Source organism: Podarcis filfolensis (genome assembly GCF_964270895.1).
Source record: "Podarcis filfolensis genome assembly, chromosome: 2".
Lineage (NCBI taxonomy): Eukaryota > Metazoa > Chordata > Lepidosauria > Squamata > Lacertidae > Podarcis > Podarcis filfolensis.
In genome coordinates this window covers 72,639,435-72,653,961 of record NC_139605.1, presented here as the reverse complement: position 1 = coordinate 72,653,961, position 14,527 = coordinate 72,639,435, and the positions used below count along the sequence as shown (strand labels likewise).

The window sequence follows — 14,527 nt, the reverse complement described above, 5'->3', positions numbered from 1 at the left end:
ATCAGGGTCTTCTCCAGGGAGTCTTCTCTTCTCATGAGGTGGCCAAAGTATTGGAGCCTCAGCTTCACGATCTGTCCTTCCAGTGAACACTCAGCGCTAATTTCCTTAAGAATGGATGCATTTGATCTTCTTGCATGGGCTGTAGATAAGACTGCTCTATTTAGTCATAGTTTAAGATTATTTTTATTTCTGCTCCCATTCAGTAAATTACTTGGTTTATTTAATCCAGAAACAGGGAATCTGTGGCCCTCCAAATGTTACTGGACTCCAACTGTCATTAGCCCCCTGTTAGCATAGCCACTGGTCAGGGATAATAGGAGCTGTAGCCCAACATCTTGGGGGGGGGGTGTTCAGCTACATTTTACTCAGAGTAGATTCACTGAAATTAATCAACTTGACTAAGTTATGCCCATTTATTTTAACAAGCCCAGTTTGAATTAAACTTAGTTGAATACCATTCCTAGAGAGCCATAGGTTCTCCATCTTTGCTTTAACTTCTCTCCCCTCACGTCCTGTTCCTTGTTCCACTTAAATCTTTCACTTTGAATGACAAAAGCTTATGTGTTACAACATACAACTGTATAGGGAGTTTGCCATTGAAGTTGTGGCCAAGAAATGTAGGAAGCTTTGGCTCTTGAAGCCTGCTCCCACTCTTATTAATAAAAGCAATTTGTTTAGATCAGAGCTTTTCCAACTGCTTCTCCAAAAAATCTTCATATTCCCCAAATATGGGCTAAGGATTCGTTCATCTTGGTTATGTGGAGCCTAAGTAGATAACTTCAACGCTCAGAATCTCACAGAATTTTTGCAACGCTTGCCTCTGTTTCTTTATCTACATAGGATATGCATTTTTGCTGTTCCAAGATGAAAGCTCTGTGCAGGCTTTGATTGATGCATGCATTGAAGAGGATGGAAAACTCTATCTGTGTGTTTCCAGTCCCACAATTAAAGACAAACCGGTAAGTGGAATTGTCAGGTATGTGTAATTTGGAAGAAGATGTACACAGAAATTGGGTGCATAAGTGCTACATTTTCACAAGGCATAGGTTGGCAATACATGCTTTCTTTCTATGTGAGCACATACTACCATTATTTTTCAATAAATGTGCACTTTTCTTTGGGTTGGTGTCGAGATAATTATTCCAGAATATAGAATAGCAGGCATTAGGCCAAACTTGGCTAGTCTTTACTAACCTGATTTGGGGCCAAATCCCACATGTTTCATATCTGATCTCCAGCATAGCCCCATCCCCAAAGAGACCCTCCTATACTATGACCCACTTAATCTATTTTCTCACAAGCGGAGATCTAACTCCCACTTCAGTATGAATCCAAACATGTCTGCAAATAGACTTCAATGGGCCTTGCTATAACTATCAACCAGCTGACTGGAGGTTACAGCAAGATGCTTTACAGTTGCCATACTATGTCAGGTGATTGATGGGTGGGCACCCCCACCCACCTATAATCGTTGGTCTGCATTGCAGGAGTAGGGGCCACTGGCTGGATGTGGCTCTTTATCTGTTCTAGGGAAATGCTGAGGACTAGCCCATTTGTCACAAGTAATGCACTCGTGTGTGTGTGCGCGCGCACGCACACGCACACACACTGTGCATCTCCCTCCCCTCAGTCCTTAACATCTGAATAATTTAATGTGTGGACAGAGGTTTGTTGTGATGACTGAGCCATATCTGAGTAAAGGACATGGTTGTTCATCTTTCTTAGACAGATGTGTGGACTGTGCAAGCTGCTTCCTTGAGGAGTGCCCTCTCTCCACCCTGGTAGCCTATTGCGCTCCTGCTTCAGAAATTCCATATGTGAAACCTGGCTTTGTTATTGCTTGACTAGATAAGAATGATTGCTAGGAAAGTAGCCTCTAAAATCCCATGGATGTGACATGCAGGAAACACTGTTGTTGTAGCATCTTAATGATGTGCATGCTGCAGGGCAGGGTGGTGGTGGGATAATTCGACTGTCAACTTGAATTGTGAGTGGTAAAGTCTCATCTTCTGCTTGTAGGTTCAAATCCGGCCTTGGAATCTTAGTGATAGTGACTTTGTGATGGATGGCTCACAGCCTCTAGACCCGCGGAAAACCATTTTTGTAGGAGGAGTTCCACGACCCTTACGGGCAGGTATGGTATGCAAAAACAAGTGCAGTGGCTCGTTGATTCTATCCAAGCTGCCTTACTGCTGTGAGAGAACATTGTGTCCTTATTTCTATTGTAGAAGTATGCCAGTGCTTGCTAAATTTAACTTTTGCTGACACTCCAATTATTTCCAGATAGAAGAGTACAAATAAACATGCTTTTGCCTAGGGTCTAGAAAGAGAAGTTATGTATATAAAATATCTGGGTAAATCGTTTGTTACTACTTTATTTTAGTGGAGCTTGCAATGATAATGGACCGGCTGTATGGAGGAGTTTGCTATGCTGGAATTGACACAGATCCTGAGCTGAAGTACCCAAAAGGAGCTGGGCGTGTTGCATTTTCTAATCAACAGAGTTACATAGCTGCTATCAGTGCCCGCTTTGTTCAGCTGCAACATGGAGAGATAGATAAACGGGTAAGGGCTAGAGCACATTCTGTGTATTACTCAGCATTATTTCATGGGTTTATTTCCATATAAGTGCCCGTGTGTGGCAGGAGAAAATATGGCATTAAATGGAAAATATTATCTTCCCTGTATTCCTAGCATACATGCATAAAAAAGCCATACCACACACAAAAAAGCTATACCACAAAGCCCCTCCATCATCCCAGAGATCCGGAGGTGGGGGGATCTAGTTTAACATTGGCTTTTTAATGCCTTCTGGCACCTTCTAAAACTGTTGTTCCCTTCAGAGAAATTTCCTGTAGCACAGCATAAGCCTGTGTTCCTAATGTTATCCTGTTACCTCTGCATGACTTGCTTTGCTGTTGGCCTCTTTTTCACCCCTGCCTATGTGCTGGAAGTAGAATGGTCAATTGGTTTATGACAGTAGAATGCAAACTGCTGCACTATTTGCATTCATTTCTACAGAATTTGTGTGAGTCTCTCCGAGTCCTGTTTTAATTCAGTGCAGGTTACACAGCAACAATATGCAATCATCATTTTATGTTGATGTTAGTGCTGGCTTCTTAATAACATATGTTCACAGCACATGCCAACAAAAGCAAAAATAGCTTTGCCACAAATGTCCATATTTCCCTGTATGTAGCTCATTGTCATCCTTCCTTCATTCGCCAAACCTTTATTAGGCATTACAAATATAGGCCATCATAAAACACCCACATATAAAATTTTAAAATATATACAAATAAACAGCCATGTAAAAATATGTAATAATGAGAATTTTCGTTGGAGTTTCTTCCTGCTAAATAGTGCTATTCACCACCCTGAGAGATACTATTTATAAAAACTCAGGCACCCTTGCAGTTACTTCCGGGTTAATGTCGGACAGATATTTTCTGATATTTTCATTGTGCTGTGTCATTCACATGGTGAGGAAGAAAGAGTTAGGAATAAGGAACAGGCAGTATTTTGTTGTGGTGTAAGATCTTGTGAGCCAGCTCTGTCACTGTTGTATTGTTTTACTGTTTCTTAGCCATTTTACATGTTTTCTTCCGGGGTTTTGTGACTCAGCAATTTGAAAACCATGATTTACTTGATTGGATTTTTAGGGAGAAAAAGCAAATTGTGCATATTGTGCATATTGATTTGTGGTGCCTGGTCCTTCTCCGAGTTTAGAAGAGCTGTCATGTTTCAATTTCTCATACACAGTAATGGCATACAGGTTAGATTTACTGTTGCTAGCAAAAGGTATCTGAAATCTGAGCAGGAAATGAAAACATTCCTGTCCATGTCCTCCAGCAGATCTAGGCATATGCAGATCCTTTCTAGACTGAGTCCCCTTTGCAGAAAAGCCGTTCCCCTTGCTGGATTTCCATGTCCAGAATCTGCATCTGTGTGTGCACTTCCCCCTTGGGGAATGGAGCCACAGATGCAAGTCAAACTCGCCACTTTTGCACAATCAGATCCCAGTTTAATAAACTAGGATATGTCCTTTGCTGTCACTTTGTTCTACTCTTCACATGAGTGGCAAAAACAGACCATGGTTTCCTGTTACATGTGAAGCAGGGACTATGACTAATGACTTCCAAACAAGCCAGATTTGCAAGACAGCTTCCGATGCAGCCACTGTCAGTTTTAACAGCACCAGTCATCTAAGAGGAGTCCCCCCCCCCGAGGGAGGAAATCTAAATTTAGACCCCTTCAGTAGGGCATTCAGTGGGGGCTACCACAGTTGGTGATAGCAGTGACACCCATTTGTTTGGCAAATCCAGACAATCAGTGTGTACTGTAGTCAGTGAAGATATCTGGATCATGTTGTGCCTCTCTTTTTGTGTGAAAATCTAGACTTTGACATTTGTAAGCATTTAATGCTCTCTCAACCTCACACACACACACACACACACATGTTTTTATAAAACTCAATTTAAAGCAAATATCACTACAGCCTCTGAAATATATTTCTGTCTAAAACATATTCAATGAAATAAGGAGTTGTTTATTCACACTTCTTAACATTGTTTAGGAAACAGTGCTGTTCAACATTCAAATATTTTTAAAATCCTTGAAACGGTGCAAAAAGACAAGATGACACAAGATCCATGATTGGACTGACTCCCTTTTTAACAGTAAATTTAGTTGGTGGAAGGAACTGAATCAGGCAGTGGAGGGAACATTTTTTTTTTTAAGCATCTCTTCCCCTCCCTATTTGCACGAGTGGACTGGCGGACATTCGTTAACTAGAGGAATTATCCTGTTAACCGAATGTCTGCCAGTCCACTCTTCAAACAGAAATTCAAGGTAAGACCAATTTCCTTCCTTTTCCCACTTCAGATTGTCCCCCTAATACTACCATCAGCCTGACATATGGTTACTGTATGTTTTGCTCTGCATGGCAAATAATCCAAATTGCTCCCCCCCACTCCACCCCATAGCTATTAAGAAAATGGGGGTGGGGGTGGGGGGAGAATTAAAGCCTTTTTTCCCTGTGCTGTATTTCAGATCCAAATCAGGCCTTTTAAAATAAAACCAACAATCCTGAAGAGATCCAATCACAGATATCCCTCCCTGTGTTGTTTCAATGGTCTCTTCCCAGTAGTGAGGCTTAAGCAAATATTAAATGGTTTTATTTCAGCAAAACTCCTCAATCACTTGTTCTTATGGGGCACCTCAGTAACTTTAATTAAAAAATACCGTAATTTTCGCTCCAAAACACGCACTTTTTTGCTCCTAGAAAGTAAGGGAAAATCCCTGTGCGTGTTATGGAGCGAATGCACTCGACCGGAGCCATGGCTGCCGTCAGTCAAGCAAAGCGGGAGCCGCTTGCAGGGCTTTGCACGGCTCTAGCTTTGCTTGCTTTACAGCCAGGAGGAGGGGGAGGAGCCGAGGAGGAGGGAGGGAAGGAGAGCCATGGCAGCAAAGTGGGCAGCAGCCGCTTACACACGAGGAGGGACAAACGGGAGCCATAGCGAGCCGGAAAAGCGCCGTGTAGCCAGCAACAGCTGCTGCAGCCTCAGCTAGCAAAGGTCCGTGCGCTCTCTAAACGGAGCAATGAGGCTGCAGAGGGACGGCAGGGCACAGGAGGGCTCTGAGCCACGAGCGCAGTGAAAACCAGTAAAAAAGTTTTTTAAAAGGCTGCTGGGGACAGGAGGGCACGGGATGAGGGAGAGGGGGAAATTACGATTCTCCCAGCGTCTCAGCTGATCCGCTGAGCAGGACTTGGGTTGCAGGGGATTCACCATTAGCTGCGTAAAGCAGCAAAGAGGGAGAGAAGGAGCAAAGCGGGAGAGGAAAGGAGCTGCTTACACTGCTGTAAGTGGCTGCTGTCTGGTTGGCTCCTTTAAAGCAACAGTGCTCTTTCCCTCCCCCCTCCCCGCTCAGCTCACCGAAAAGCTCCTTTTCAACACACCCCACGCGAGCTCCTTCTCCCCTTAAACCCCTCTCCTGCATCATTAGCAGCATCCTTCTCTACACACCCCACGCGTGTTCCTTCTCCCCATAAACCCCTCTCCTGCATCATTAGCAGCATCCTTCTCCACACACCCCACATGAGCTCCTTCTCCCCTTAAACCCCTCTCCTGCATCATTAGCAGCATCCTTCTCTACACACCCCACGCGTGTTCCTTCTCCCCATAAACCCCTCTCCTGCATCATTAGCAGCATCCTTCTCCACACACCCCACATGAGCTCCTTCTCCCCTTAAACCCATCTCCTGCATCATTAGCAGCATCCTTCTCTACACACCCCACGCGTGTTCCTTCTCCCCATAAACCCCTCTCCTGCATCATTAGCAGCATCCTTCTCCACACACCCCACATGAGCTCCTTCTCCCCTTAAACCCATCTCCTGCATCATTAACAGCATCCTTCTCCACACACCCCACGCGTGTTCCTTCTCCCCTTAAACCCCTCTTCTGCATTATTAGCAGCATCCTTCTCCACACACCCCACGCGTGTTCCTTGTCCCTTGAATGCTTTTCCTTCCCTCCCCACTTAAAACGTGGTTACAAAGCACGGATCCACATGGATCCTCAGGATTTTTGCACTGGGTCACCCCAAGTTCACCATCAGATCACATAGCATATCCATGGCTACAGCCTGCACCAAAAAACACACACGCACCCACTGTTTCATGGGGCTGCAATGGCGCAAAAACGTGGTTACAAAGCATGGCTCCACGTGGATCCTCAGGATTTTTGCATTGGGCTACCCCAAACTCACCGTCGGATCACGTCTGTGGCCACAGCATGAACCACAAAAATCATACATCCACTGTTTCGTTTAGAATATTTTTTTTCTTGTTTTCCTCCTCTAAAAACTACGTGCGTGTTATGGTCAGGTGCGTGTTATAGAGCGAAAAATACGGTACTTTCACATGTTCAAAATTGACTTGACATGCTGCCAGTTAGGAACAAATACTTTTTTAACCAGCAACACAGAACTCCCCCAATATGATACTTCGATCAAACATTTCAGCACAATCAAAATCCCCTTTCCTTTCTCCCTTGCCAAATTATTGCCTTACACATCACTTACATAATGGTGTGTCTTGTATAAAACGAAACAAATTCTTAACATGTGCAAGCATCCTAAGAATTACTGGGGGGGGGGGGACTTCTGTAGGTTTGCATGGTGTCTCTTAGCATGCTGCCAAAGATATGGTGATGACCACTAGCCTGGATTGCTTTAAAAGAGGGTTCGGCAAATTGATAGATAACTTTAAGCATCAATTAGTAAAATATTTTTTATTAATAATAATAATAGCAGTAGCAGTTGTATTTTCATCCTGCTCTTCCTCCAAGGATCTCAGGGCAGCATATATGCTTCCTCTCTCACACCCTCAATTTTATCCTCACAGCATCCCTGTGAGCTAGGTTAGAGTCAAAGAAGATGACTTGTGCACAATTACTCAGTAAGCTTTATGCCTCAGTGGAAATTTGAAACCATCTCTCTGAGGATCTAGTCTAGAACTCTGACCACTGTGTCACACTCCACATTCAGAGACCTACAGGAATAGGACAGTATACAAATTTTAATAATAGTAATAAAATAACCTTCATAGTTAATAAACAACTTATGAAAACCAAATTACTGGTGGACATATAACAAGGGAAAGCTATAGCTTTCCTGTCCTGTTTGTAGGTTTCTTGGAGGTATCTGGTTATCCATTGCTGGCAACAGGATGCCTGGCTAGTTGGATCCTTGCTCTGCTCCAATTGAGGCTTTCTTAAGGCACAGTGGAATATTCATTGAGGCATCTTTATTAACAGTTAGATTGCAGTAATCTACACAGAAGACACTCTAGCAGTGTAAACTTTCTCTCTCCTTCTTTTAACACAGGTGGAAGTTAAGCCATATGTCTTGGATGATCAGCTGTGTGATGAATGTCAGGGGGCCCGTTGTGGTGGAAAATTCGCTCCATTTTTCTGTGCTAACGTTACCTGTCTGCAGTATTACTGTGAATATTGCTGGGCTGCTATCCATTCACGCGCTGGCAGGGAATTCCACAAGCCCCTGGTGAAAGAGGGAGGAGATCGCCCGAGACATATTTCATTCCGCTGGAATTAAGTGATTCCTGCAGCGTGTTCATATGCAGGCCTCAAAATAAGTGCACTCTTCTGTTATCCTGATTCCCATGCCCTCCCTTCCTCTTCTCTCTTATTCAAGATAGCATGTCCTACTGTTGTAGTCTGTAACTTAACAATAGTGTAACAAAAGAATGACCTATAATCATATAGGTATTTTGTAGAATCTTGTCATTAAACTGTATTGGGAACTGCTATTCATATGGATAACACAGTGCATGGAAACCAGGTTCTCTTACCTTTAGTTACCCAGGGGGACTCTGCTTTCCTGCTATCTTTTCTTGAAGGAAGAGAGAACAATATTAAGAGAAGAGAAATGAAACAATAGAGTATTTTGTTTTTTAATTAAATTATTGCTAATAACAAAATCAATAGAATACTTTTATGAAAAGTAATCATGAGATAGGAACACTATGAATCTATTCTGACACTTTGTCCAACCCACCCTTCCTTCTCCCCTTCCCTGCCCAAACCTCTGGGAAGCCTGTTTTCTTGCCGCCTATGATTTTATAGCAATGGAAACAGTTAGCCGTTAACCTAGTAACAGGAAAGAGCATGTTTAAAGCAACAAAAATGCATGAGCAAGGTTTAAAGCAGCATTAAGTTAAATGTTTTATTTAAGGGTTCCGAAGCTATTTTTTTAGCACAGTACGTGTTTCTCACCGTGCCTCCGACTTCCCACCACATTCAAACTTTTACTAATTGAGTAGGCAGAGCTTAGATCTGTGTTCTTCATCCAAGCAATCACATTTTAAAAGTTCCTGAATGTAAATCCTGGGTCAATTTACTACTGGGGGTGGGTGGGGAGTGCACTTATTCTTTGTTGTTGTTGATGTTGTTGTTATATTATTATTATTATTATTATTTTTAAAGAAGAAACTTCATTATCAGAATACAGCCCTAGAAATCCTACCAAAGCTAAAGTAATGACAACTAGTGAACTGGCATGTCCTCTCCTGAAGAACAAATGTATAGATTTTATTTTTGATGGTTATATAGAACTCTATATCCTAATTTACTAATGTTAATCAGGGGCCAGCCTTTGCTCTCCATTTTGACGTGAAATACAAGAACCTAAAGATATACCTCAAGATTATGATTTTGATTCCCACCTCCCCCGCCCACCTCTAAGACACTAGTAATTCATTCTAACCACACAAATCAAAATTTGGCTACTTACTGGGCTTACTCTGGGACGTAAATGTGTTTTAATCTCCGAATGAAATTGGATCATCAAAAGCATAAGAGGGACAAAGTGAAGTTTGTTTCCAGGAATGTTATGCACTGTTGGTTGAATGAATATGCATTGCATATTGGCAAAGAATAATATGCTTGTCTTTCAGCAGAGAGCAAGTAAGAAAATCTCAATAAATAATTCTTTTTGGAACTTAGCAAAGAAAATAAAGAATTTCAGGGCTCTAATGTACCAACTTGCTGAGAAATGCATGGGTTGTTTGAACCATATAAGTGAGAACACAGTAGATGTTAAAGCTAAAGCACAGGGTGGTGTTGGTTAGTTTGATATAGTCACTTGAGCTCTGTAAAGCTGAGAAAATTGATAGGAGTGAATGAGTTCAGTTCTTAAGAAATGATTTTGTAGCAGTGTGCAAAACAACCCAGTCCATTGGCAATCTGAACTGGCATGGTACCACCATAGACTCTTAAACCAAAGACTTGCCTTAGCACAGCTACAGACAAAAAAAAGCAAATCTCTTCTGTAAGCCCTCTCCCTCCCCTTTCCTTCCCCCTCACCAATTATCTTTGAGAAGCAGTTTTGATTTTCAACACATAAAATATACCTTGTTATTTTCCAAAGGTCAAAATGGAGACATTTGCTGTCTACTCGTCAAGTAGAGAAAGGGAGCTGCTTTTAATGAAATCCCTGCAAATATTGACAACAGTAAATGCAAATGGAGAGTGCTCTTTTGTAGACTGTCAGGGACCTTTTTCTCTGAAGTACATAATTATAGTTGGAATATTCGTTTTAATTTTTTTAAATGCTTGTAGGTGGCTTGGGGTGTCTTATTGTGCCGATCCTACCCAGTGAACAGGTGAGATGGGTTACCATTACAAGAAATAACACTGTTTGAGAAGTAGCTTTGAATAATAATTTTTTCCCTTTGTACATGACCTGCTGAATTTCGGTACAGTGTTTTTGTAGCTAACTTATTTTGTCATGCACATAATGTATATTTGTTATGCACTACTTTTGTATATCTTGTTTTTCCAACAGTGAGCATTTTTAGGCACACTTTTCACTGACGGGATATCTCTTTATGCAATACCTCAATTTTTCATATTGCAAAGAGTAGCTTTTTGTACTTTTATTACTGAGAGATCTTCATATACTTCATTTTTTAATATAAATAATTTTAATAAATTTTATTTTCTTATATTCTGCTTTTTATACATTTCAGTGCTCTGCATACATTTTGAATTATGGATGTTGTGCACTGGCAATGCTATTTTAGAATTTGCAGAGAAAAGAAAGCATGTTGCTTAAACATCTTTAGCCCAGCACCAGGTATTTGGTGTACATATAATTTAAAGAAAAAATACTTATATGTAAAGTTGAGACTTAAAAAGAAATTTTTAAAAAGCATGAAAGTGACAAATGAGAGAGTTTGTCTTTAGACCCTTGAAATTTAATGCATAAGCATAGAGTAGAAGTTTAAAAGTAACATCCCAAATTGTCTACCGCTTCTTAATAGGTTTTTAAAAGTAATACACAAATGCAGATGTTTTTTGGTGAATGTTTAGCCATTTTTAATCTTAACAAATTGATGTTAGGTGTTTGCAGAGATGTGTCTGCTCTTTTAAATCATATGTAAGGAAATAAACCCAGCCTGCCCAGTGGTGGGCATGTAATGTTAGTATGCATGACTAATATTAAAAGAAAAATGTTATTCTACTAATATTCACTTGTGGTGATTGTGTGAAAAGCGTGTTTACAGATTATTTGGTTACACTTCAATTTACAGGGCATAAATGATTATCTATATTACTCTGTACTCTAGATAGTGCTAATATAATATGTCCTTCTGATTACATGGGAGGGTGGAGTTGCCATGTCACTCCAAGCATAACTAACATGTAATTAGTTTTAAAATCTTAGGGTATCACTTTATTTAAAGGGGTGTAAACAAGCATGTCATTTTCTCTCACAAGCATGGCACTGGCCATGTACTTACAATGTAGTTACAGAGTAATTACATGGTTATTTTTGCAATGTAAAATAAAGTGTTTCTGATTATTTTATATGTAAAGGAACCCCCACTGCCCCGTGCTTTTTTGGTATATAGTATCTACTTCTCCATACACAGACCTCTGCAGAAAGCAAATCTAAAACTTGCAGTGAATGACTTTAGTGTTTTATAAGGATGCTGTTGGAAAGACTTGATAATTCACCCCTTTTTTGTTTCTTGAAGAGTTAAAGCCTTCTGTTTTAAAAGGTGATTTAAAACTTGAATGTGATGAATTGTGGCAAGTTAACTTCAAGTTATGTGCAATACTTATTTCAGACTTCTGGAAGATCTTTGCAGTGTAATTCTTTGTTTTTAATTGCAGACATTTAAAAATGTCATTTTCTACTGTTCTAGTAAATCCTCTTTCTTGCTGGTGTTTCTAAAGAAAAGAATCAGAAATCAATCTTTCTACTAATGTAAATTTGAGATTATTTTTTAAAAAAAGGAATAAAAGAGGTTTTGGTCATTTGCTTTATTTTATTATCTTATTTTAAAGCTACTGTGATTGATAGCATTGTAAGAATTGGGACAATATTGTATTCAACTGTTTTATTTTTTATATTTTTAAAATTTAAAGTATAATTAGTTTTTATAATTTTCATCAGATTCTTTTGTTATATTTTTTGGAAGTGAAACTTTTAGCAAGTGGGTGTCTAGTTTTTACTAATCCCTAATATGTTTCCCCCCGATGTAATGCTCATATTATCAGAAGGAAAAGTTATTTAAGTATGTCAGTTACTTGTACTACTTGGCTGAATTTCCATATAGTTTTTACTGTGTATGGGGAGGTTGTAGTATTTATTATAGCATTTTAAATAAGGGTAATTCATTTTTTATTAAAGTCATTTTCACATTAAGTTCATATTTTTGTATGTTCTACTCTAAGTTATAACACAAGTTTCTTTTTTAAGAGAGTTCATTTGTTGAAGTGCTAGTGGAAAATTAATGTTATTAAATAGTTTGCAAATGACTATTTATACCAGTATGCATATAATTTTTAAATATTTGTAATGTGAGATGTTGAATGAATAAAACTTTTAACTCAATGACTACTCAAGCTGTTATTTTGAGCTCTTCAGCATTGTGACATAACCACTATTCCTTTTTGACTTCATTATTTTATGAAGGAACAGTGTGGCAGAGTGGAAATCATTTTGCTACACGTGTCTCTAATTCAAATCATTGGCCAGCCATGAAGTGCAGTTGTTGTCCTGAAGGACAGCCATATCCCAATATTGCTCAGATTTATGTGATTGCTGTTAGTGATAACAGTTGTAAACCACTTTGTTCTAGAAACAACTAACATCTGACCTGCAGTAGTATTTTATTCTCTGCTTCAAAAGAAGTACTAAAAATTAGACAATGATTCTTTTATTCAGCCCAATGAGTTTCACATCTTATGACTCCTGTAATGTTCTCCGTATAATCATAAGTCAGGAAATAGTTTTAGTAAAGAACTATCTACAACAGATCTTCTCTCCTTTTGCTACTTTCTCTCTGGCATCTAGCCCTGCTTCTTGCTTGGGTCAAACCTGCTAAATAAGAAATAAGCTAAAATGCTCACATTTATCCTTATAGCTCCTGAAGGAGCCCTAGTTAACCAGAACAGTCTTCTGTACTACCTTAGATTAACATGCTTAACATGTGATTATTATTATTATTATTATTATTATTATTATTAGTGAATTTTCTGAGTCATTCTTGAATTCCATAATACAATTGGCCATTTTCCTTGGATACTTGAGATGCAGCTTCCATGGCGTTGATATTGATATATTTAATAAGCAAATCTGCCATCTTCAGTCAGATCAGAACCCTTCTAGTATTTTGTCATGTTGTCCTGAGATGGTTTTGAGAGTTTGGCCTCCCAGTGGTGTCAGCTTCGATGTCTCAGTCCTAGGCATAATCAAGCCCAACAATAGGGGATAGTCCTAAAGAACTTTGTTTTCAGACATCACTAATCACAGAGAGTGTGCTGTTAGGATAAGCCTTCAGCTGCTGCTCAAATGTCACCCTGGGGGTAGAGCCAAATACTGACTATTTATATTTTGTAAATTTGGTACTTGGGGAAGATCTGCTGTCTCTGGCAGGAGTCTCATGTGACTTTGGCATGAATCTTCAGCAAACTCAGCATCTTAGCATCTATTTTTAAACAGCCAGCCTTCGGTATGTCAGCTAGGCCAAAAACAAACAGCCAAGTGTTCAGTCACCTGCTTCCACTTACTGGTCTTCTGCTACTTAATCATCAGGACAAAGGGAAGCCCAGTGTGTGATGCCGAAATAATGGAATGTTGGATGAGCGGTGAGACAATTGGGGTGGCAACGTGTCGGAGGAGAAGAATGCAAAGCATCAGAAACTGGAGTGACTTGGCAGGCGGGGCAGAAAAAAGCTCGGCCAGCTTTGCCAAGTCTGGGTGAGGCCGGCCTGGGTTCTTGTGGTTTTCTCCTTCATCCCCCAAGCACACTTGGAAGCTGCTCTAGGGAGAAAGTGGAAAGCTTTTATGGAATGTTCACAGCTGAGGCTTTGAGCTACGTGGTATTCTATATTACAATGCCAAGCCATCTGTGTTTTTATAGCCAGTGCCCCTTTACAATCTAAATCCCATACGTGATACATGTAAACAAAGCTACCCAAAATTTCAAAATTCAGATCACTAAAGCTAATGTTGCAAATGTCACTTGTTTGCCAAGGCGTTGAAAACAAAATCAATCACTGTTTTGAATTAGAAAGATGGCTCCCAATTTTATTGCTTCTTCTTAATAGAGCTACCCTTACAGGTAATCAGCATGTTTACAGCAACATATTTAGTTCTAAAATAATCTGATTTACCTTCTAGGAAACTAAAAAGGAAAACAAAAACCCTATCCCTATGTTTTGTTATGTGAGTTACAGAAATAGCAATACAAAATACAGTGATATCGTCAACCTGGTGTGCATACACAAAGATTATTCTTCGCCTGTTTTTTTTTTTTTAAAGGCCAGTCAGATATTATTTGGCCATTGTTTGAAATGTGAAGTGAGTACATCCCCCCCCCTGCAATTTCTTTTCATTTATGAAACATCCCAAAGCAAAATATAAAAACCATTTCAAATCCAGTATGAATACAGACTAAGATAATAATCTCCCCTTAAAAGACTTGTTTAAAA

The 14,527-nt window shown here is 39.8% G+C and overlaps 1 protein-coding gene across 3 annotated transcripts in view; it reads left to right on the top strand.

Annotated features, from left to right (window-relative positions):
• Nucleotides 1–12,425, top strand: part of CPEB4 (cytoplasmic polyadenylation element binding protein 4) — a 54,682-nt gene extending 42,257 nt beyond the window's left edge. For all 3 annotated transcript variants that reach the window (XM_083593958.1, XM_083593956.1, XM_083593957.1), the window contains 4 exons: nucleotides 841–959; nucleotides 2,020–2,134; nucleotides 2,384–2,565; nucleotides 7,890–12,425. In XM_083593958.1, coding sequence (XP_083450084.1) covers nucleotides 841–959; nucleotides 2,020–2,134; nucleotides 2,384–2,565; nucleotides 7,890–8,117 — 644 coding nt within the window. In that variant the 3' untranslated portion in view covers nucleotides 8,118–12,425. The remainder of the gene's footprint in view (nucleotides 1–840; nucleotides 960–2,019; nucleotides 2,135–2,383; nucleotides 2,566–7,889) is intronic.
• Nucleotides 12,426–14,527: the final 2,102 nt, after the last annotated feature.